The following is a 26,275-nucleotide window of genomic DNA, read 5'->3' on the forward strand; positions in this document are numbered from 1 at the left end:
TACGCCAATATCATAATATGACCCAAACCAAATATACCAAAGACATTTAGAACATTATCCAGCCAGAAATAGAACCACAGCATCCCATGAGCAGCTACAGATAGCATACAAAAATTCCTATATGGCAAAAAATATATATTTTTAATTATATCATTATATCAATATATGAGGATGTAGATATATTCCAACAGGATGGGAGTCCACGATATATCATAGCATGACAAAATTCCATTGCAGCCACAGTATGAGTATCATGACAAAAGACGAAGATTACTAAAATAATAAGAAAACACGTAATTAAAATCAAGATAAAAAGAAACCATGCGAAGAGTGGCACACACGATACACTTAACAGCCGGAAGACCGAAGAAAGGGGACAAATGAAATGCATTCATTCAGTCCAAAGGGGTGGACCATATTCAATTGCCAAATCCATCTCGTCTCTAGCCTCCCCAACCGCTTGGACAGATCACCACCCCTAATATTAATTTTAATTGCATCAATGCCACGCACCCGTAGCAGGGTACTATCGCAAATGTGCAGTTCTTTGAAGTGTCGGGGTATAGTTTTAAAGATGGATGTCTCCGTGTGGCCGGCTGCCACCTGAATGCCCAAAACGTGCTCTCTGATGTGAACCTCGAGCTGCCGCATTGTGAGCCCAACATAAATCAACCCACATGGGCAGGTGGCATAATATACCACGTACCTACTGGTACAGGTAATATATGATCGAATCTTATAGCTCTTGGTTCCATCAGAGTTGACAAAACTGTCACAGCGATCGATATTGGGACAAGCAACGCAGCCTCCACACGGAAAACAGCCCACCCTCCTTGTGAATCTATCCAAAAATGTAGGTATATGAAAATTGGAATAATGGCTGGAGACGAGATGGTCCCTCAGATTTTTGGCCCGTCTGAAGGACATCGAGGGTCGTGTAGAAATAAATTTGGAAATAATCGGCTCCACCCTTAAGATGGGCCAGGCATTTTGAAGAATGGAGCGAACCCTATCAGACTGAGAGCTAAAGGTTGTAACAAATCTCAATATCTGCTTATCCCCTGACTCACCCTTCAATCCACTGCCATAAAGTAGGTCATGACGGAAAGCATGTTTTGCCCTGTGGTACGCCCGCTTAATTGACCTCCGACTATAGCCGCGGGATCTAAATCGTTCCTTCAGTTCCTCCGCTCTATATTCAAAGGCACTATCAGATGAACAAATTCTTCTGATACGGAGGAACTGACTAATTGGAACTGATCTGATCATGTGCCGCGGGTGGCCAGAAGATGCATGCAACAATGTGTTTGTAGCTGTTTCCTTCCTAAAGATGTCAGTCTGCAACATGCCCGAATGATCGCTTCTGATAGTCACCACGAAAATCCAGATACCGCACTGGATACAAATATTAGATGGATATTAAGGTCATTGCCATTCGGTACTTCAATAAGCTGCGCAAGGTCGATCGGAGTACCCTGCCAGAGAAAGATATTGTCTATGTAGCGCGTCCAAAAAGGGACACGCTCCATAGACCCCACTCTGTCCGACAGGAAGAGGTCCCTCTCCCACAGCCCCAGGAAGAGGCCAGCATAGGCCGGCACGAAGGCCGCCCCCATGGCGGTCCCCTGGAGCTGCAGGTAGAAGGACCCCTTGAACACAACAAAGTTGTGAGTGAGGGTGAACGCTAATAGCTCCAGCAGAAGATCCTGAATGGCAGCCGGCAATATAGTTATTAAAAAAAAAATTTAACGGCAGCCAAGCCGTCAGTATGTTTGATGTTTAGTGTACAGGGATTCGACATTTGCCGAAACCATCAGAGTATCACCCTCTAGATGTAGTCCGTCGACCCTGCACAGCAAGTCACCCGTATCCTTGAGGAAGGAAGGGAGGCCTTCGCGCCGGCCTATGCTGGCCTCTTCCTGGGGCTGTGGGAGAGGGACCTCTTCCTGTTGGACAGAGTGGGGTCTATGGAGCGTGTCCCTTTTTGGACGTGGTACATAGACGATATCTTCTTTGTCTGGCAGGGTATTCCGATCGACCTTGCGCAGCTTATTGAAGTACTGAATGGCAATGACCTTAACCCCTTCATGACCTTGGGATTTTTCACTTTTCCGTGTTCGTTTTTCACTCCCCTCCTTCCCAGAGCCATAACTTTTTTATTTTTCCGTCAATTTGGACATGTGAGGGCTTATTTTTTGCGGGACGAGTTGTTCTTTTGAACAACATCATTGGTTTTACCATGACGTGTACTAGAAAACAGGAAAAAAATTCCAAGTGCGGTGAAATTGCAAAAAATGTGCAATCCCACGCTTGTTTTTTGCTTGGCTTTTTTGCTGGGTTCACTAAATGCTAAAACTGACCTGCCATTATGATTCTCCAGGTCACTACGAGTTCATAGACACCTAACATGACTAGGTTATTTTTTACTTAAGTGGTGAAAAAAAATTCCAAGCTTTGCTTAAAAAAAAAAAAAAAAAAAAAAAAAAAAAATTGTGCCATTTTCCGATACTCGTAGCGTCTCCATTTTTCATGATCTGGGGTCGGTTGAGGGGTTATTTTTTGCATGCCGAGCTGGCGTTTTTAATGATTCCAATTCGGTGCAGATACATTCTTTTGATCGCCCGTTATTGCATTTTAATGCAATGTCGCGGCGACCAAAAAAAAGTAATTCTGGCGTTTCGATTTTTTTCTCGTTATGTTGTTTAGCGATCAGGTTAATGCTTTATTTTTATTGATAGATCGGGCGATTCTGAACGCGGCGATACCAAATATGTGTAGGTTTGATTTTTTTTTTATTGATTTATTTTGATTGGGGCGAAAGAGTGATTTAAACTTTTATATTTTTTTTATTTTTTTCACATTTTTTTTAACTTTTTTTTTAACTTTTACCATGCTTCAATAGCCTCCATGGGAGGCTAGAAGCAGGCACAACCCGATTGCCTCTGCTACATAGCAGCGATCTGATGTTCGCTGCTATGCAGCAGAATTGCAGGTGTTCTGTGAGCGCCGACCACAGGGTGGCGCTCACAGCTGCCGGCGATCAGTAACCATAGTGGTCTCAAGGACCTCTATGGTTACTATTCTGCAGCATCGTCGACCTCCGATCATGTGACGGGGGTCGGCGATGCCGTCATTTCCGGCCGCCCGGCCGGATGCGGTAGTTAAATGCCGCTGTCTGCGTTTGACAGCGGGATTTAACTAGTTAATAGCGGCGGGTGAATTGCGATTTCACCCGCCGCTATTGCGGGCACATGTCAGCTGTTCAAAACAGCTGACATGTCCGGCTTTGATGCGGGCTCACCGCGGAGCCCTGCATCAAAGCAGGGGAGCTGACCTCGGACGTACTATCCCATCCGAGGTCAATAAGGGGTTAATATCCATCTAACATTTGTATCCAGTGCGGTATCTCTGGATTTTCTTGACGTGACTATCAGGAGAGATCATTCGGGCATGTTGCAGACTGACATCTTTAGGAAGGAAACAGCTACAAACACATTGTTGCATGCATCTTCTGGCCACCCGCGGCACGTGATCAGATCAGTTCCAATTGGTCAGTTCCTCTGTATCAGGAGAATTTGTTCATCAGATAGTGCCTTTGAATATAGAGCGGAGGAACTGAAGGAACGATTTAGATCCCGCGGCTATAGTCGGAGGTCAATTAAGCGGGCGTACCTCAGGGCAAAACATGCTTCCCATCATGACCTACTTTATGGCAATCGATTGAAGGGTGGGTCAGGGGATAAGCAGATATTGAGATTTGTTACAACCTTTAGCTCTCAGTCTGATAGGGTTCGCTCCATTCTTCAAAATGCCTGGCCCATCTTAAGGGTGGAGCCTATTATTTCCAAATTTATTTCTACACGACCCTCGATGTCCTTCAGACGGGCCAAAAATCTGAGGGACCATCTCGTCTCCAGCCATTATTCCAATTTTCATATACCTACGTTTTTGGACAGATTCACAAGCAGGGTGGGCTGTTCTCCATGTGGAGGCTGCGTTGCTTGTCCCAATATCGATCGCTGTGACAGTTTTGTCAACTCTGATGGAACCAAGAGCTATAAGATTCGATCATATATTACCTGTACCAGTAGGTACGTGGTATATTATGCCACCTGCCCATGTGGGTTGATTTATGTTGGGCTCACGATGCGGCAGCTCAAGGTTCACATCAGAGAGCACGTTTTGGGCATTCAGGCGGCAGCCGGCCACACGGAGACGTCCACCCTTAAAACTATACCCCGACACTTCAAAGAACTGCACAATTGCGATAGTACCCTGCTACGGGTGCGTGGCATTGATGCAATAAAGATTAATATTAGGGGTGGTGATCTGTCCAAACGGTTGGGGAGGCTGGAGACGAGATGGACTTGGCAATTGAATACGGTCCACCCCTTTGGACTGAATGAATGCATTTAATTTGTCCCCTTTCTTCGGTCTTCTGGCTGTTAAGTGTATCGTGTGTGCCACTCTTCGCATGGTTTCTTTCTATCTTGATTTTAATTACGTGTTTTCTTATTATTTTAGTAATCTTCGTCTTTTGTCATGATACTCATACTGTGGCTGCAATGGAATTTTGTCATCCTATGATATATCGTGGACTCCCATCCTGTTGGAATATACACTCACCAGCCACTTTATTAGGTACACCATGCTAGTAACGGGTTGGACCCCCTTTTTCCTTCAGAACTGCCTCAATTCTTCGTGGCATAGATTCAACAAGGTGCTGGAAGCATTCCTCAGAGATTTTGGTCCATATTGACATGATGGCATCACACAGTTGCCGCAGATTTGTCGGCTGCACATCCCAAAGATGCTCCATACAAGGCAGGATGGATCCATGCTTTCATGTTGTTTACGCCAAATTCTGACCCTACCATCCGAATGTCGCAGCAGAAATCGAGACTCATCAGACCAAGCAACGTTTTTCCAATCTTCTACTGTCCAATTTCGATGAGCTTGTACAAATTGTAGCCTCAGTTTCCTGTTCTTAGCTGAAAGGAGTGGTACCCGGTGTGGTCTTCTGCTGCTGTAGCCCATCTGCCTCAAAGTTCGACGCACTGTGCGTTCAGAGATGCTCTTAGGCCTACCTTGGTTGTAACGGGTGGCGATTTGAGTCACTGTTGCCTTTCTATCAGCTCGAACCAGTCTGCCCATTCTCCTCTGACCTCTGGCATCAACAAGGCATTTCCGCCCACAGAACTGCCGCTCACTGGATTTTTTTTCTTTTTCGGACCATTCTCTGTAAACCCTAGAGATGGTTGTGCGTGAAAATCCCAGTAGATCAGCAGTTTCTGAAATACTCAGACCAGCCCTTCTGGCACCAACAACCATGCCACGTTCAAAGGCACTCAAATCACCTTTCTTCCCCCTACTGATGCTCGGTTTGAACTGCAGGAGATTGTCTTGACCATGTCTACATGCCTAAATGCACTGAGTTGCCGCCATGTGATTGGCTGATTAGAAATTAAGTGTTAACAAGAAGTTGGACAGGTGTACCTAATAAAGTGGCCAGTGAGTGTATCTACATCCTCATATATTGATATAATGATATAATTAAAAATATACATTTTTTGCCATATAGGAATTTTTGTATGCTATCTATGTAGCTGTTCATAGAATGCTGTGGTTCTATTTCTGGCTGGATAATGTTCTAAATGTCTTTGGTATATTTGGTTTGGGTCATATTATGATATGGGCGTATGGGCACTTTTTTGTTGTTGTTATGTGGTTTTATGGTGATATATCTATATAAGTATACATTTTATATTGTGTACTAGTTATGTTTTTTTTGTGTTCGTCATTTGCACTTATATGTTTCATTGTTGTAATTTTTGCATTATTTACATGGGGTGCAGTTTTGCTATTTTATCATCAATGTGTACGCTCTGTTCTGCGCCTCATTCTTATGCATTAAACATCCTCTATTATTGCCATTCGGGTTTGCCCTCAATTTAAATGGCCGTCAGCACACTTCGGTCATGCGCTTTTCGTCTTTCACCACTTCCGGTCTGCGGCTCCATGCTGGCGTACATGGGCCCGTGTATGTCCGGCATTGGTATGCGTTGTCTGTTAGAGGTGGTGTTGGTTCACATTGGCCGGATCCAGCTGATTGGCAATTATAAATTCCATCCGTTAGAGTACCTCACACGCCCACTGAGGAAGGACTGTACCGAAACGCGCGTCGGGGTGGGCAGGAGCTGGCGTGATTTCCCCTTTATTAGTGGTAGGTTCACATATCTATTCTTATATTTATGCATAACAACAAAACAAATGTCCCAGGGGGTAAGATAGGACACAAACTCAGCTGAACATGATACTACAACAAGCGGTACAGAGACCACACACAGAGTATAATCCTTGCATAAATACTTTTATTAATAGAATAGCATGAAATATACAACTCAAGGAAACTAAATGGTAAAAGAACTACTGGATACCACATAACACAGGGAGTACTGTGACCAGCACTATCAATGCCATAGTGAATAGTAAATGCTCAGGCCCTCAGTGCAAATCATATGTGACCAATAAATATAAGGTCAGTGCAAAAAAAGAATCAATTTAAAGCAGCAGAATTTACAGAAAGTGCAAAGTGCAACAATGTCCTAATGGACCTATTGAAAACGCATAGACTAAATACATACAACCTATAGATATAGGTCTGTGCAAAAAGGGCTAAACCTCAAATAGCAGCATTAACAAAAGTGCATAGTGCAACAATGTCCTAGTGGACCTATTGAAAATGCATTAGAAAACCTAAGTAGGAGGTGAGCATAACTTACAACTGGATGAAACAGGCACACCGCTGGTAACAGGAACTCCCCGCCGCCCCAACGCACGTTTCGTGTCAACTTCTTCAGGAGGCGTGCGTAGGGGTAAGGGTTCCGGCTATTTAAACAAATTACAGCCAATAGTGTGCTCCAAATGCAGATGTCTGATAAAGTACATCTCTTAACCATAGGTCCGACGCTGACCACGCCCCCATCTGTCACATGACAGAGGGGATATGACGTCCCATACCGAAGTTAGTATACCGTCCAGGCTCCCATATGTGGGGCGCATGCGCTGTCTCCAAGGCCCCAATGAACCCTCTCAGGAGCGGCGGCAGGGCACAGACAAGCGAGCCCCGTCATGAAGACGGCGGTCACCTGACACGCACCAAGTACCGCCCCCAGGAGGATCCGGAGACCAGGGAAGCCGCGCATGCGCACTGGGAAGCCGAGAGGGAAACAGATGATAAGTACAAGTGCATAGCGCTCTATTACAACATAGACAATATAAATATCCGCGCGACAGGACCTAACAAACAGTGTAGCAACAGCCCATATAGTTACAGTGAAGGCACACATATAATAAAAAAATGAACAGAACTGTGTCACACAAACGAGAATACATAATAGTGATGTTAAGAGCAAGGATGTGAACAAAATATATATTAATATCCATTTATACATTTATATATAAATATAATTACAACCACTCCAACAGTGGTAGCTAAAAACCATAGTGACATGTGACACAAAATTGAATGAATAAATAAAGAAAAGTAGACATTATAAAAAGACAAACGCGCCTAATAAGGCATGTGATAAGAATAACATATAAAGGAATTGCTACACATAACAACACTTGAAAATAAAAGTCAAACGACAATATCATAAGGCTTTACAGGAAGATTCCTCGAATCCCAGGACACCGCTTTCTTCTCAGTGGTTCACAAATAACCCTGGATATGGATACACTTCAATACATCAAATTTGGCTGAGGGATGAGATGTACTTCAACCGACATACAAATCACATAGAAGGCTGTAAAAATTATAATTAGAAGAAGTTGACACGAAACGTGCGTTGGGGCGGCGGGGAGTTCCTGTTACCAGCGGTGTGCCTGTTTCATCCAGTTGTAAGTTATGCTCACCTCCTACTTAGGTTTTCTAATGCATTTTCAATAGGTCCACTAGGACATTGTTGCACTATGCACTTTAGCCCTTTTTGCACAGACCTATACCTATAGGTTGTATGTATTTAGTCTATGCGTTTTCAATAGGTCCATTAGGACATTGTTGCACTTTGCACTTTCTGTAAATTCTGCTGCTTTAAATTGATTCTTTTTTTGCACTGACCTTATATTTATTGGTCACATATGATTTGCACTGAGGGCCTGAGCATTTACTATTCACTATGGCATTGATAGTGCTGGTCACAGTACTTCCTGTGTTATGTGGTATCCAGTAGTTCTTTTACCATTTAGTTTCCTTGAGTTGTATATTTCATGCTATTCTATTAATAAAAGTATTTATGCAAGGATTATACTCTGTGTGTGGTCTCTGTACCGCTTGTTGTAGTATCATGTTCAGCTGAGTTTGTGTCCTATATTACCCCCTGGGACATTTGTTTTGTTGTTATCAGTAACGTCTTTCTGTTTTTTGAACAGAGTAACTGGTGTCCCTGTGATCACTATGGATCTCAAAGCCATGGAGAAAACCTGGCAAGACCGTGTCGGTGATGTTTTTAAATCCAGAACTATTGGTGCTGCTAATGATGTCTCTAATAATTTTAAAGATGTGACTCGAAAATATCGAAATTTATTACATAAAAAGATTAAAATATGGTGGACCCGTGCTTCACTACAGAACTACCAGAAATGTAACATCATTCCTAGAGGTCTTCGCATCCAACTATACCCCACTTTTGAGCTTGGTGATATTGCATTGAATACTAGATGGGAGGAGGCTGCTACAGCCTGCTCTATAAAGTTCATTGAGATCATCAATGTTAAAAACACTATATTATTGGAGGAGCTGGACTCTCAAATTATGGCTATGCAGACACAGATGGCTAGCGAATATTCGAAGGAACAGATTGACCAATTTTTCCTTGAGATCTCCAAAGATATGGAGAAATGGGAGAAAGATGTGTGTGAAACAAAGGCTAAAAAATATGAGCGTGATCTGAATGATTATGAAACCAAAAAAGTCTTCAAATGGCAATATAGGAAAAAGGACAAATTGCATTCATCTAGGAGCTCATCTGTGGCATCTATTGCATCCCTCTCAAGTCAAACCTCAGTGCAGGAAAGTGATACACCCAGGTCATCTAATATGACAACTAGATTTGGTGGGAAATGGACCAATCAGAGCTCTTCAAGACAACATCAGGGATCGAAAAATAGACAACCACAGGTAATTAATCTGTCAGATCACGTATTGACCTCCAAACAGGAGGATCTTTTACAGCGTGGGCTAACCTTCTCTCCCGCTAAATCCCTAGATGCCTTCACGGCGATAAAAGATGTTCATCTTTTCGCCCGAAAATTGATTCTCAAAAGATATTATGAAAAACCCACATCAGATTGTAAGTTGGATACAGTTGATGACCAACAGGTGGTAGCCATGTTGGAATCCCTGTTGGACGAGCAGAATCCAACTTCGGTAAGTAATTTTCCCACCCACCTATATTCCAAATCAAAGAACTTTCCTTCTCTGAGCACCTGTCCGGTGATTGACGTGTTTGTTAAGATGGTGTCAGGCGATGTTGAACAACTATGTGCAAAGAGGGGATATGGTAAGAATCCCCATATTGATGAGGCAATTAAGGAAATACAGAAATGGTCTGATGTAACAATTAAACAGGCCAATAAAGGAGGCAACGTTGTTATCTGGCCTAACCATTTATATGAGAAACAGGCACAAAAACTATTAACGGATAAAGCATGCTATAGGAAGTTTTATTACAACCCTCTTACTGAGTTTAAGCAGGAACTGGTGACTATCGTGACACAGGCGTTTGAGACTGGTGTGATTCCAAAAAAACTTATGGATGCGATTGTGAGTGTTAAACCGAGAATGCCTACTCTGTACCTCATTCCCAAGATCCATAAGGATCCCCTCAATCCACCAGGGAGACCAATTGTCTCTGGGAATGAGGGACTATGTGAATTAGCATGCAAAGTAGTAGATTTTTATTTGAAGCCGTTGGTACATACGCTTCCATCCTTTATCCAGGACACCACTGCTGCTTTGCGCAGCTTTGATGGGCTGGTTATACATGATGACATGATCCTTGTAACGGCAGACATCGAAAGTCTTTACACATCCATCAGACATGCGGACGGACTCAGGGCGGTCTCCTGGTTCCTTGAGGCTGGAGGGTTTGATGTAGGTCTGGCTGATTTCATATTACAACTTCTCCAGTTTATTCTGACGCATAATTATTTCATATTTTCTGATCAGGTCTACCTCCAGCTTCAGGGGACCGCCATGGGGGCCGCCTGTGCTCCGTCCTATGCCAATTTGTTCTTGGGGGCCTGGGAGAGGGGTATTTTTCTTAGTGATCCAGTGGTGCACATTGACAAGGTGCACCACTGGATTCGCTATATTGATGATGTATTTTTCGTTTGGGAAGGTACGATTGAACAGCTTACTGATTTTATGTCCAATCTCAATACGAATGATCTTAATATTAAGTTGACCTTCTCCCATGGCTGCCAAGTTAACTTCTTGTATTTGGATGTTTATGTGTCCCCTCAAGGATTCATTGAGACTAACGTGTACAGGAAGCCCACGGCAACCAATACACTTTTGCATGCGAGTTCATCTCATCGCCGCACCACTATTAATGAAATTCCTATTGGGCAACATCTGCGGATCAAACGCATTTGTTCCAGTCAAGAGAAATTTCAAGATCAAGCTCATGATCTATACCAACGCTTTAGGGAACGTGGCTATAGCCATAGGCAGATCCGTAAAGGCTACAAAAGAGCCTGTTCAGTCTCTCGCAATCAGCTTTTGTATCAAACTACACCCAAAAAGAAGGATGACGCCCAGGTGAGACTAATTACTCCTTTTAATAGTCAATGGACTGAATTCCCCCAAATAATCAACAAACATTGGGGGATACTGTTGTCTGACCCAGTCTTAAAAAAGGTTCTTTCAGATAGACCCATGATTACGGCCAAAAGGTCTAATAATCTACGCGACCTACTTGTTCGCAGCCATTACTCCCCAAAGGGTAGAAAGGAGGGTATGAATGGACCCATTAATGGGTTTTTTCCATGCGCCTTGCGTAAGGCCTGCTTAAATCATGTTAAAAGCAAGGAGTTTTCTAACCCTCAGGATGGTCGTATCTACAAAATTCGTCATCAGTTGACCTGTGCCTCCAAGGGCGTAATCTATCATGCGCAATGTCCTTGTAACAAGGTTTACATCGGAATGACAACACGTGAATTAAAATTGAGAACAAGAGAACACATTTGTGACATTGAAAGGGCTAAGACTGCCAAGGATGCTAAATCTCTTAAAACGCTCGCCCGGCATTTCTATCTATACCATGAATGCAATGCCAGTAAGCTCAAAATAAAGGCCATTGATCAGGTCTCTTTAAGACCACGTGGTGGGGACCTGTATAAAGCTCTTGCGAAGATTGAAAGCCGGTGGATTTACCGTTTGAATACGGTTACCCCGGCTGGCCTTAATGAAAATTTTGGGTTCGGGTCCTTCTTATAGTAGACATCATTCACGTTTTTTAAGGGGTTAGGGTTGGTTTTTATCATACATTCTTCTGTTTTTAATTTTTCTTTGCTAATTCTAATTATAATTTTTACAGCCTTCTATGTGATTTGTATGTCGGTTGAAGTGCATCTCATCCCTCGGCCAAATTTGATGTATTGAAGTGTATCCATATCCAGGGTTATTTGTGAACCACTGAGAAGAAAGCGGTGTCCTGGGATTCGAGAAATCTTCCTGTAAAGCCTTATGATATTGTCGTTTGACGTTTATTTTCAAGTGTTGTTATGTGTAGCAATTCCTTTATATGTTATTCTTATCACATGCCTTATTAGGCGCGTTTGTCTTTTTATAATGTCTACTTTTCTTTATTTATTCATTCAATTTTGTGTCACATGTCACTATGGTTTTTAGGTACCACTGTTGGAGTGGTTGTAATTATATTTATATATAAATGTATAAATGGATATTAATATATATTTTGTTCACATCATTGCTCTTAACATCACTATTATGTATTCTCGTTTGTGTGACACAGTTCTGTTCATTTTTTTATTATATGTGTGCCTTCACTGTAACTATATGGGCTGTTGCTACACTGTTTGTTAGGTCCTGTCGCGCGGATATTTATATTGTCTATGTTGTAATAGAGCGCTATGCACTTGTACTTATCATCTGTTTCCCTCCCGGCTTCCCAGTGCGCATGCGCGGCTTCCCTGGTCTCCGGATCCTCCTGGGGGCGGTACTTGGTGCGTGTCAGGTGACCGCCGTCTTCATGACGGCGCTCGCTTGTCTGTGCCCCGCCGCCGCTCCTGAGAGGGTTCATTGGGGCCTTGGAGACAGCGCATGCGCCCCACATATGGGAGCCTGGACGGTATACTAACTTCGGTATGGGACGTCATATCCCCTCTGTCATGTGACAGATGGGGGCGTGGTCAGCGTCGGACCTATGGTTAAGAGATGTACTTTATCAGACATCTGCATTTGGAGCACACTATTGGCTGTAATTTGCTTAAATAGCCAGAACCCTTACCCCTACGCACGCCTCCTGAAGAAGTTGACACGAAACGTGCGTTGGGGCGGCGGGGAGTTCCTGTTACCAGCGGTGTGCCTGTTTCATCCAGTTGTAAGTTATGCTCACCTCCTACTTAGGTTTTCTAATGCATTTTCAATAGGTCCACTAGGATATTGTTGCACTATGCACTTTTGTTAATGCTGCTATTTGAGGTTTAGCCCTTTTTGCACAGACCTATACCTATAGGTTGTATGTATTTAGTCTATGCGTTTTCAATAGGTCCATTAGGACATTGTTGCACTTTGCACTTTCTGTAAATTCTGCTGCTTTAAATTGATTCTTTTTTTGCACTGACCTTATATTTATTGGTCACATATGATTTGCACTGAGGGCATGAGCATTTACTATTCACTATGGCATTGATAGCGCTGGTCATAGTACTCCCTGTGTTATGTGGTATCCAGTAGTTCTTTTACCATTTAGTTTCCTTGAGTTGTATATTTCATGCTCTTCTATTAATAAAAGTATTTATGCAAGGATTATACTCTGTGTGTGGTCTCTGTACCGCTTGTTGTAGTATTATATTTATGCATGTCCGGGATTTCGTTATATGACATCGTTATACTATGTGAGTCTTTGAATTATACTGTTGGTTTATGTACTTCTGACTCTGTACAGCATATTCCCGATGCTATTGTAGGACATTACTATATGATTATTAATGTGAACTCACTATGTATTATATATTATGTGCCTTATGGCACTGTCTACTGGTTCCTATTTGGGGTTCATCGCCTCACTCCTAGTTTCCATGTGTTTTGTTGCTCGCATTCCCCACTGTGCTGATCATGTTCTTTGTCGTATATTTATTTAATAAACTTTTTTCTACGATTTCTTTATCATTGGACTATGGCACTACATTTTTTTAGTGGTTTAGCTTATTAGCAATAGTGTGTCCCACACTTCTCCATGTATCGGCTGATTATAGAACAGGATTGTATATGATATTATGACTATACAATCTCATAGCAGCCTACAGCGTTTGCCTTGTTTTTTAAAGTTCAGTTCAGGTAGCAGAACTTAAACCAGAACCCCATTGAAAACAATGGGGACCCAGACTCTTGAGCTGGAAAATTCTCTCTCTGCAACAGACTCTCCCCAGAACTCAGAACATTGCAACGGACTTAGGGGAGAAGTCCGTGTTTGGCACTGCATACCAACTGACCGGTACGAACCCTGAACTTTTAAGTTTCATCTCTACTTATATTAGCACTTGTGACACTGAAAAAAAATATATAATAAATTGTCTAAATGCATATTTTTGGTTTAGTATTTAACCCCTTCCCGACATGTGACGGGATAGTACGTCACATGTCGGGACCCCCGCTTTGATGTGCGCTCCGGCGGTGAGCGCACATCAAAGTCGCGACATGTCAGCTGTTTTTTACAGCTGACATGTGCGCGCAATAGCGGCGGGTGAAATCGCGATCACCCGCCGCTATTAACTAGTTAAATGCCGCTGTCAAACTCAGACAGCGGCATTTAACTACCGCATCCGGCCGTGCGGCCGGATATGAGCGCATCGCGATGCGTCAGGAAGGTAACCATAGAGGTCCTGGAGACCTCTATGGTTACTGATTGCCGGTGGCTGTGAGCGCCCCCCTGTGGTCGGCGCTCACAGCACACCTGCATTTTAGCTACATAACAGCGATCTGATGATCGCTGTTATGTAGCAGAGCCGATCGGGCTGTGCCTGCTTCTAGCCTCCCATGGAGGCTATAGAAGCATGGTAAAAGTTAAAAAAAAAAGTTAAAAAAAATGTGAAAAAAATAAAAAAAATATAAAAGTTTAAATCACCCCCCTTTCGCCCCAATCAAAATAAATCAATTAAAAAAACCCCCAACCTACACATATTTGGTATCGCCGCGTTCAGAATCGCCCGATCTATCAATAAAAAAAAAGCATTAACCTGATCGCTAAACGGCGTAATGAAAAAAAAAATCGAAACGCCAGATTTACGTTTTTTTGGTCGCCACGACATTGCATTAAAATGCAATAACGGGCGATCAAAAGAACGTATCTGCACCAAAATGCTATCATTAAAAATGCCAGCTCGGCACGCAAAAAATAAGCCCTCACCCGACCCCAGATCACGAAAAATGGAGACGCTACGGGTATCGGAAAATGGCGCAATTTTATTTATTTATTTTTTTGCAAAGTTTGGAATTTTTTTTCACCACTTAGGTAAAAAACAACCTAGTCATGTTAGGTGTCTATGAACTCGTAATGACCTGGAGAATCACAATGGCAGGTCAGTTTTAGCATTTAGTGAACCTAGCAAAAAAGCCAAACAAAAAACAAGTGTGGGATTGCACTTTTTTTGCAATTTCACCGCACTTGGAATTTTTTTCCCTTTTTCTAGTACACGACATGGTAAAACCAATGATGTCGTTCAAAAGTACAACTCGTCCCGCAAAAAATAAGCCCTCACATGGCCAAATTGACGGAAAAATAAAAAAGTTATGGCTCTGGGAAGGAGGGGAGTGAAAAACGAATACGGAAAAACGGAAAATCCCACGGTCATGAAGGGGTTAAAGAAGCCAGGTAGGCCTTCTGGATTGACCATTGGCATATTAAGGCTGGAAGGGATATCACTGGCTCTGCCCATATAAACCCAGTGCTGAAATCACTGCTAAGCACATGGATCTTCCTCATTGATATTAAATAATGTCAAAAATTCACATATTACTAAGGTAAACAAACATTGAACTCTTTAGGCAGTCAGACAAAAAGAGCATATACTGGTTTTGGATCACTTAGCCGATATCAATGCAGGATTAGAAAGCTTGTGCAGGAGAACGTAATAGGTAACAACGACCCAGAAGTAGATAAGAAAAGTGGCTACAAAATGTGATGTTATAATATTCATAGCATTCACTGAATCTCTGCCTCGATAAATATTTCATGCATATTACTCCACAACAAGGGTCAAGAGAAAAAATTTAAAAAAAGACAATGACCAGCTGCTTTCTAAATATGGCTTAGGGTGGTTTCACACTTGCGTTTTTGTCTGCAGCGTTTTTTGCACAAAAAACGCATGCGTTTTTTTCCTATATTTAACATTAAAAACGCATGCGTTTTTTTGTACGCGTTTGGTCGCGTTTGTAAACGCATGCGTTTTTTTTCTGCATGCGTTCATTTTCAAAAATGCAACCTGTAGTATTTTTTTGCGCGTTTTTTTTGCCGTGAAAAAACGCATGCGTTTTTTCGCGGCAAAAAATGCATTGCTGTCTATGTAAACGCATGCGTTTTTAAGCACATGCGTTTGTTTGCGTTACCAACGCATGCGTTTTTATAGAAAAAACACAGAAAACACACTGAAAAGCCACCCACCACCATCAAGGTGATAAAGGGATTCAAACCCTAACCCTAACTCTACCCCTAACCTCACCCCTAACCGTTTAATGAACATTTTCTGACAGTCATAGTGCCACGTATTTAAGTGCCACGTATCACGTATTTCAGTGCCACGTATTTAAGTGCAACGTATTTAAGTGCCACATATCACATATTTCAGTGCCACGTACCACATATTTCAGTGCCACGTATCACGTATTTCAGTGCCACGTATTTAAGTGCCACGTATTTAAGTGCCACGTATCACGTATTTCAGTGCCACGTACCACGTATTTCAGTACCAAACCAAGTATCACGTATTTCAGTGCCACGTATTTAAGTGCCACGTCTTTCAGTGCCACGATATTTCAGTGCCACGTATTTCAGTGCCACGTATTTAAGTGCCACGTACTGTAAATACTATAACTACGTGGTTATACGTGGCACTGAAATATCGTGGCACGTAAATACGTGACACTTAAATGCGTGGCACTGAAATATCGTGGCATTTACGTGAAATACGTGGCACTTATATACGTGGCACTTAAATACGTGGCACTTAAATACGTGGCACTTGTATACGTGGTACTTAAATACGTGGCACTTAAATACGTGGCACTTGTATACGTGGCACTTATACGTGGCACTTATATACGTGGCACTTAAATACATGGCACTTATGTACGTGGCATTTAAATACGTAGCACTTATATACGTGGCCACTGAAATATCGTGGCACTTATATACGTATATACGTATATAAACGTATTTCAGTGCCACGCATTTCAGGTTAGGGTTAGGGTTAGGGGTAGGGTTAGGGTTAGGGTTAGGGTTAGGGTTTTTTGTTTTTTTCTTGTTTTCTTGTGTTTTTCTATAAATACGCATGCGTCTAAAAAACGCATGCGTTTTACCGCGTTTACATGCGTTTTTTCACACATGCATTTTTTAAAAAAATGCATGCAGATAAAAACGCAAGTGTGAAACCAGCCTTAGGCCTTTCTTACAGTGTTGCAAATATACTGTGCCATCTACAAAATTAGGCCTCTGCTGTCAGCACTTGGTATTTAAATTGAAGTATCCAATGAGTAGTTCTGCCATACATACCGCATTTGTGACCGCCTGAATTCTTTTGGAAAACATTGTGTCCCTCTTGTGGACCACCGAATTTTAAATGTGGTGTGTTATATGTATTTGAAAAAAAAGGAAAACTGGTGTCTGTGCTGATCTCGAATCTGCTTGTCTTGTCCATCTACACCCGTGTTAGTGTTCTAATGCTTTTGACCAACCAGGTGCGCTGCCTGCAGTAGATAGAATCTTAGCACGGAACATTCATGTGCAGTCACAATGGGGATGGAGGGTGTGGTCAGAGTAGGCGGAGTTATGCAGATTCAAAACGCGTTGTGCACAGCTTGAACACACACACACACAGCAGAACGTGCATTGAGAATGCATCCCAGAGTTTCTGGAAATGTCTTCCCTGCGGCACTCTTTTTGCTATGTCTCCACAGTGGGTGTCAGTTTTAGGCCTAGGTGCATCAGAAGTGGCAAACCATTTCTGGTTATCGATTCTCGGCCTTTTACATCCGCCGCCGCCGCCGCCACTCTAGATGTAGTGTAGTATCTGTTCTTATCAGTTTAATATCTGATCCGGTTTCCAAAAACAGATTGAATTGAAATCAGCGCAAGTTGTCTTTTAACCCTTTATGTGAATACTTTTCAGTGTCAGCGAAGCACATTTCAGATGCCAAATGTAGCATTTTGCTTGATTTCACTTGACCATTTGCAACATTTTGTGTGCCTTGCCTGGCCTTGCTTTCACCTATGTATGTCAAGCATTGTATTGCATTCAATATGCAATCAATCAGTCAATCAATTTGTCTTTACTGGTTGCTGCAACAGGTGTGTTGAGATGTAGGCCTGTATTTATAGGGGGGAAAAACGTATGCGTTTTTTGTGCAAAAAACGCTGCAGACAAAAACGCAAGTGTGAAACCACCCTAAGAAAGCGTGAAACGGCTGTAGTCCATCAGGATTTTTCACCTTCAAAAATCCGCCGCCAACTGCACATCGCACTTTAAGATGTTTTTGATGTTATCCTATACAATGGAATAAAAGCTAGGATCGAGTGAGTGCTCCAATTCGTTTTGCTCTTGTGATCCATTTATACATAATCCATGTGAATGCACCACCATAAAGCAATCCAAAGGAGGTATGTGAGGTGTTGTTTGAAAGACATTGCTAAGCAGTAGCAATTGGTGCTTAGTTCTTTCATGCAAAAGTCATATAACTGCCCGGAGACACAACGGTGACATTAGAGGAGCACCTTTTCCCTGCTTTTTGACAATGTTTTTTCATGGGGCAATGTGTGCCTGAAGATTGACAGTTTGGACCAAGATCATGGTCATTCTGCTGGTCTGAATTGAGCACTATCTAATATTGGTAGCAGAGACAGCTTTGCCCCTGCAGCTTGGGAGAAGCACAGGGGAACTGAAGTGAAGCTGGCCGGATACAAAGCATAGAGCATGCAAGCAACGTTCACTCCTTGCCTGGGTACCCGGCCAGTCTGGGCTGCAGGATAGCCAGTACCCTAGGCAATTAGTTGTACACAAAAAAAGTTAAAATATTTCTATTCTGGACAATGGTGAGGAATTGTAATAAGAGGTAAATGCAAAGTTCATTTTTCATTTTCTTACAATCTCTTTGCAATTTTTCTGATTTATTAATCATATGCAAGACATTACCGTAACTTAGTAATATACCTGTGATGCAGATACTATAAAATGTCACATTTGCATTCTTGCTACGCCACACAAAATCTGATCAAGAAGATGATTTTATAGATCACCTTTCCAGAGTCTAGGCTTTGCTGGGTGCCCGAGGGGAAACCTTCTTCATTTTACAGCTAGATTCTCTGCTATGTCTTTACTTGCTGTATAGACTTCAGCCAGCTAACTTCTCAGAAACCTTATTCTTTAGCGGCACAGGTGAGTGCATAGTGGGGTTTTTCCTTTAAAACTATTTTCTTTCATGGTATTTTCAACCTATATTATAATGTTTAATGCAGATCTAGTGTTAAAGTAAAGCTGCAGAAAATCTGATTCTAGCAAAGCATGTTGTAAATGTTTCCTTTCCTATAACACAGGAAAAGTACAAATCCAGAATTATCGGTGGTTCTATCTAGCACTCTATCCCCATACACAGATACTGTGATTGTAGCAGCACCCGTAGAACTAGTATTATTGCAGGAGGGACTTTTGGTGAAGACATTTATTTTAAATTGTTATCATAGTACAATAGTACACTTAACATTTTTACAGCTGCCTGCACAAATATGACATTTAATTTTTCATTTGTGGTATTGGAACTGCTTATTGTTATTATTAGTATTATTATTATACACTTTTTTTTTTGCTTAATCCCTTAAGAACCAGGGGTATTTACATTTTTGCGTCTCCGTTTTTTGCTCCCCTTCTCCCCAGAGCCATAACTTTTTTATTTGTGTGTCAATACGGCCATGTGATTGCTTGTTTTTTGAGGAACAAGTTGTATTTCTGAATTAGATGATTGGTTTTACCAAATACTATACTGGAAAACAGGAAAAAATTCAAAGTGCGGTGAAATTGCAAAAAAAGTGCAAATTTACAATTGTTTTTTTTTCTTTTACCATGTTCACCAAATGCTAAAACTCACCTGCCATTATTATTTTCCAGGTTATTATGAGTTCATAGATATTAAACATGTATATGTTCTTTTTTTATTTAAGTGGTGAAAAAAAATTGAACAGTTTGTAAAAAAAAAAAAGTTGACATTTTCTGAAACCTTTAGCGTCTCCATTTTTTGTGATCTGGGGCTGGTTGAGGGCTTATTTCTTGCGCACCGAGCTGATGTTTTTATTGATACCAGTTTGCTGTAGGCACAATCTTTGGATCTCTTTGTTATTACATTTTAATGCAATGTTGCGACAACCAGAAAAACATAATTCTGGCGTTTTGAGTTTTTTGTGTTACGCCGTTTACCGATCTGATTAATTCTTTTTATTTATTGATAGATCGGGCGATTCTGAATGCAGCAATACCAAATATGTGTATTTTTTATGTTTGTTTTTATTTTTTTATATTTTGACAAACATATTTTTTTAATTTCTTACTAGCTTCTGATATCCTGTGCTGCAGCCCTGCTCTGTGTAGCAGAAATGCTCACTTGTTATGAGTGCTGACCACTGGGTGGCGCTCATAACAATCTGGTTATGACAAGCACAAGGGTCTGCTGCAGACCCCAGGTTGTCATGCCAACCTATCCTCGACCCGCGGGTAAGTGACAAAGGCACTGATGGGCGTGTTTTGCTATGCTCTTACGGCATGTTAAATGCCACTGTCAGAGATTGACAGCGGCATTTAATATGTTAAAAGTCACGGGTGGATCACGATTCCACCCTCAGCTGTTTGAGGCACATGACAGTTGATCAGATGAGCTGTTGTGTGCTGGAAAAAGGTGCGGGCTCATCGCCGGAGCTTGCACCAAACAGGGGAGGCACCCAATGACAGACACTGCATGTCATTGGGTGTTAAGGGTAAACTATGAATCATTTGTATAATTATATGTAAGGCCCTGTTCACACACTATTTGTTCTGTGCATTTGAGGGTTCATCTGAATTAGACGCCATCCCCAACAGAGCCATAAACTACAAGAACGCAAACTGAGTTCAAGTGTATTTCCTTTGCCCTTTTTTCAGCAGTGTCCATATTTCAGCTGCGCACAGGGATGTAGTGCCCAATTGAGAAGAAGGACATTTCTACAAGAAAAGTACAAATGGACTCAATTTGAACTCAATTTGTGTTCTTGTACCTAATGGCTCCTTCTGGGGTTTTTTTCTTAAAAGATTGAGATGGATCTGGTTAGACACACTACATAAACAGAATGTACCATAATAGTTCCTTTCCTAATTTGAGGTGAAAAGTATTGCTTGAAACTTTTTAAATGTTCTACTGATGCAATTCCATTAGCTGATATGCTCCATTGCCAGCTATTACTGGGCTGACAACTGTAAGGATGTAGAATTGGAATGTCTGTCTGCAGTGGTGTACCCATTGGGGTTGAAAAGTAGAAGTCACACCCTGGGTCTGGCTTTTGTATTGCTGCACAGTATGTTTAGGTCATACCTTTAGCCTGCAGTGTTTCGCTGGGTTTATGAACCCAACAGAGCATATGATTTGGAGCGATTTTTTTGGGAGGGATTTCCTTTGCATTTCAGTGATTTGTCTAAATACATGGTGACTTTGTCTCTCTATGACATAACAAGAATTGATGTTTAAAACTACTCAATTACTGTCAAGAAGGAGTAATCTAAGGTTACAGCTGTGGGAATTTTGCCATCCATGACAAAATGACCCACCATTTTTTTCAGGTGTCATCTTAGTTGCATCATCTGTTTTTTTTCACTAAGGCTGGTTTCACACTTGCGTTTTGATCTGCGTTTTTAAAAAAAACGCATGTGGTGAAAAAACGCATGTAAACGCAGCAAAACGCCGCGTTTTTTAGACGCATGCGTTTTTGCATGCAGAAAAAAACCGCGGCGTTTTGCAGCGTTTACATGCGTTTTTCATGCGTTTGCGTTTTTTAAACGTATGCTGAGAAGTGTGTGACAGCTGCCAATCATTAAAATCAACTAGAAAACCCACTATAAATAGAAATAGCTAGGGTTAGGGTTAGAGTTATGGATAGGGTTAGGGTTAGGATCCCTAGGGTTAGGGGTAGCTTTTTATTAGAATGTCCTGGTCACCAGGTCCCTGATAAGCCACCCCCACCATCAAGGTGATAAAGGGATCCAAGCCCTAACCCTACCCCTAACCCTGACAAGCCACCATCCACCATCAAGGTGATAAAGGGATCCAAACCCTAACCCTAACCCTACCCCTGACAAGCCACCATCCACCATCAAGGTGATAAAGGGATCCAAACCCTAACCCTACCCCTAACCCAGAAAGCCACCATCCACCATCAAGGTGATAAAGGGATCCAAACCCTAACCCTGACCCTACCCCTGACAAGCCACCATCCACCATCAAGGTGATAAAGGGATCCAAACCCTAACCCTAACCCTAACCCTAGGGATCCATAGGAATTGGCTATTATGTTGACCTGGTGACCAGGACATTCTTCTAATAAAAATCTTTGTTCAATGTGGACACCCCAAGATATACGGTATTGCTATAGAGTACTAAAAATATAAACTCGTAGAGTATGGACTGTCATATAGGGTTAGGGGTAGGGTTAGGGTTTGGATCCCTTTATCACCTTGATGGTGGGGGGTGGCTTGTCAGGGTTAGGGTTAGGGTTAGGGTTTTCTTGTTTTTTCTTGTGTTTAGGGTTAGGATTAGGGTTAGGGTGAGGGTTTTCTTGTTTTTTCTTGTGTTTTCTTATAAAAACGCATGTGTTTTTAACACAAGCAAACGCATGTGCTTAAAAACGCATGCGTTTACATAGACAGCAATGCATTTTTTTGCCGCAAAAAAACGCCGCTAGAAATTACTACAGGTTGCATTTCTGCAAATGAACGCACGCGCCAAAAAACGCATGCGTTGCCGAAAACGCATCAAAACGCATGCTAAAAAAACGCATGCGTTTTTAATGTTAAGTATAGGAAAAAAACGCATGCGTTTTTTAGCGCTAAAACGCTGCGGATCAAAATGCAAGTGTGAAACCAGCCTTAGGGAATGTTCAGATGAGATATAAAACAGGTATCGTACGAACAGCACACTGACCAGTGCAAGTCATTGGTGTAGTTCACATGAATGTTTTTATACGCGAACCAATGGTCTGTGAATATAGAATTTTTTTTTTTTTAAAATAGCAACATACACTACTATAATCTCTTTTTCAGATCAGATTTGCCCATTTTATGTTGATGGTACAAACGGGACATACAGGTTAGGTTACATAAGTCATGTGTTTTTCAGGGGTCCATTGCAATTATTAAGATAGGAAACTGTAATTGTTATTTTATAATTAAAATGTTGATGTAAAAACGGATGCCATACGGATGTTGTATGGAAGTAAAAAACTGAGATACAGATGACATACTGACGACAATATGGATGAAAACAGATGATTTTGAATGCAAGCCATTTTTATTTAGATGTATTATCCAAAAACTGCTCAAAAATCTACAATCATCTGAAAAATAAAATATCAATGACTTACTAAAGGTCCTGCTAATCCACAGAGCTGCTTAACTTCAGCTGCTGAATCACTTGGGATAGTTTGGTGTATCCATTGCAGAAAAGCACTACAGTGCTTCCGTATCAGAGATGATCTCAGAGTTACTCCATTTAGCCGATCCTTCATGATGATATCATGCTGCATCTCTTGTCTATAGTCAGCCAAAGTAAAATACTTCACTTACTTCTTTACTTGGAACCTCTACATGCACTCATTAACAAAAATCTCTCATCTATTAAAAGAGGTATTTTAATAACCTTTTATCTACTACTTGATCCACTTCTCCACGCACATAACTTGGCATGAACAATAGAAAAATTAACCTTTTACATTACTATATGCCCTCACATAGCCTTTCCCCACTGATGTACCTTGAAGGCAGACAATTTGATAAAGTATCTGCTGTGCAGGGTATGTGCCCACCATCCGGAGCTGCTGCGGGTTGCAGAGTCAAACTTATAGCTAGATGTGACAGCATACTGGATGGGATTTCAAGAAATCTCATGTCCACTATGTGTCCACAGATGCCCTCGGATCACCCGCAGAGATGGACATGGGGTGTGTCTTTCCAGACCACAGCATATCAATTTCACCAATAGAATGTACTGGATGCGGTAAATCTGCATAGTTCAGTGAACACATGCGGATTTACCTGCGTTCAATAGAAGGCAGTGATCTGGACGCTCTGCATCCAAAGCGCTGCTACTTCTGAATCGTGGGCACCAAGCCTAAAGGTACCTTCACACTTAGCAACTTTACAATGAGAACGACAACGATCCGTGACGTTGCAGCGTCCTGGATAGCGATCTCGTTGTGTTTGACACGCAGCAGCGATCTGGATCCCGCTGTGATATCGCTGGTCGGAGCTAGAAGTCCAGAACTTTATTTGGTCGTCAGATCGGCGTGTATCGTCGTGTTTGACAGCAAAAGCAACGATGCCTGCAATGTTTTACATGGAGCTAACGACCTGTGAGAACGATAAATGAGTCACCGTTACGTCACAGGATCGCTCCTGCATCGTTGTGGAGCTGCTGTGTTTGACATCTCTACAGCGACCTAAACAGCGACTGTCATGATATGTACTTTTACCCTGTCCTGTATTTGAATAATATGCCATTTGATGTATATAACTGTTCTCTGGTTTCTATTAGCTGTAATTTATGTATTTTCTTGTGCTGGGAGTCACATGTAACAATGTCTCCTTCCCCCAATACTTGCAGCCCTAAGCTTTAATGTAATTAAGCTTTGTCAACTAGTGAAGGAATAGCCATTCTTCCTCACAGCAGGTGGCTAGTCAAATGTACATACTACGTAGACTAAGCGGAGCCGACCAGCATGGAATCTTCTGGTGGATCCAACCATTGAACAGAAGGTGTGACCCTTACCCCCCTTCATGGGCGGATCCCAGGAGCTCAGACAATCCATTCTTATTTTGAGATCAGATGTGAGTTGATCCTGGAAGGAGGAGTGGGGATTCTTAGCTGAGGCAAGACCCCACGTCCATCTGTGACTGCGGAAGCGAATGGGGCGAGACTTGAGCTGAGGACATATCTCGTCGTTCGTGAGATTGTTTGGGATCCATTGGACTCGGAAGGACTATTGTTTCGTTTATCGGGTGCGGGATTACTGGAAAGCACCTCCAGATCTGTTTCTTTACTTGGACTTATTGTGGACTTCTCGTGAACTTGAAGGACATTATGGATATTTGATGTTGTATGCTCCCAGCTTTAATAAATCTCGTTGGATCGTCCCTCGTCCTGTTGTCCCTTCCTGCTCTGCCGTACACCCTGTCACAAACTGGTGGCAGCAGCGAGATCAGAGCAGAAGGAATGGAGGATAATGGCCCAACATCGGGAACCAGCACCGCAGAGTACAAGAACTGGACTTTGGGGAGCCTACAATCAAAGGCCCGTGAAGTAGGAGTCCGTTTTAAAGGACTCTCCAGGGAGCAGCTAATTGAGGCTTTGGAAGGAGTTCGCCTGCAAGATGACGCTGAGGAAGGATCCTCACAGCAAATGGAGGAAAGACTGCAGCCGGAGGTAAATACCCAAAAAAGTCAGTGGGTTGTGTGGTAAGAGGAGGAGTTGGCATTGCTGGGAAAGGAGGCCACCATAGACGATAAGAGAGAGGCCATTCACAGAGCTCAGGAGAGGGAGGCCATTCACAGAGTCGAGGAGAGGGAGAGGGAGGCCATTCACAGAGCCGAGGACAGAGCTCAGGAGATGGCATTGCTGGAGAGGCAGATCGCTTTGGAAGCAGCTAGAAGCTCCAGACAGACTGTAACCCCAGCACCCACCATGAGGGAACTCCCCAGTGTCCCGCAAAGACTTCAAGCCCTTTAATGAGGCTGCAGGCGACATTGAGGGCTTCTTCCAGGACTTTGAGCATCAGTGTCGATTAATGGAAGTCCCGGAAAGGGAGCGAGTCCGACATCTGGTGGGGCTCTTAGAGGGTGGAGCTGCCGAAGCCTATAGAGCTATGGAACCTCGGGGGAACCATGAGTATGTGGAAATTAAACAGACTATTCTAGAACATTATGCTGTGACGCCAGACACTTACAGGACTCAGTTCCGTACTTTAGCCTGTGATGGGGAAGTGTCTTTTAAGATATATGCTCATAGACTCAAACAAATGTCATCGCTGGCTGGAGGCAGAGGAGGCCTTAACCTGGAAGACCTTTCTCCAGGTTATCCTAAAAGAGCAGTTTTACTTCAAGTGCCCTGCTGAGATCCGGGAATGGGTGCGTGAGAGGAGACCAGCGACAGTGGAAGAAGCTGCATCTCTCGCTGATGAGGCTCTCACCATCAAGCCTCAGTGGAGGGTTCTGTTGGAGGATGGAGAGAGGCCTACCAGCTCCACAACATCGGTGGCCCCCAGTGTTCCCTGTTCCTCTAAGCCACCACCTCCTGCTGATACCCGTGTAAATGTGCCTCATTGCTTCTACTGCATTTTCTGGAATACGACGAGGAGAGGAAGTAGCAGAGCGCAGGTGTTATGGTTGTGGGCATCAGGGGCATCTGCAGGCCTCATGCCCAGCCAGCCCATGGAGGAGTCATCCTCAAACCCCTACAGCACCTTCAGGTGGGAGTCGGCCTCCAGGTTCCCTTACCCCTCGCCCAAGAGGACGCCTTGGATGGAGTGAG

The 26,275-nt window shown here is 42.5% G+C and overlaps 1 protein-coding gene and 1 pseudogene across 1 annotated transcript in view; one reads left to right on the top strand and one right to left on the bottom strand.

Annotated features, from left to right (window-relative positions):
• LOC143818287 (multidrug and toxin extrusion protein 1-like) overlaps positions 1–23,258 on the bottom strand; it is a 241,583-nt gene extending 218,325 nt beyond the window's left edge. The window contains exon 1 of the mRNA XM_077299643.1: positions 23,115–23,258. Coding sequence (XP_077155758.1) covers positions 23,115–23,258 — 144 coding nt within the window. The remainder of the gene's footprint in view (positions 1–23,114) is intronic.
• On the top strand, positions 17,476–17,696 carry LOC143763218 (U2 spliceosomal RNA; annotated as a pseudogene).
• Positions 23,259–26,275: the final 3,017 nt, after the last annotated feature.

The sequence above is a fragment of the Ranitomeya variabilis genome, chromosome 3 (genome assembly GCF_051348905.1).
Source record: "Ranitomeya variabilis isolate aRanVar5 chromosome 3, aRanVar5.hap1, whole genome shotgun sequence".
Lineage (NCBI taxonomy): Eukaryota > Metazoa > Chordata > Amphibia > Anura > Dendrobatidae > Ranitomeya > Ranitomeya variabilis.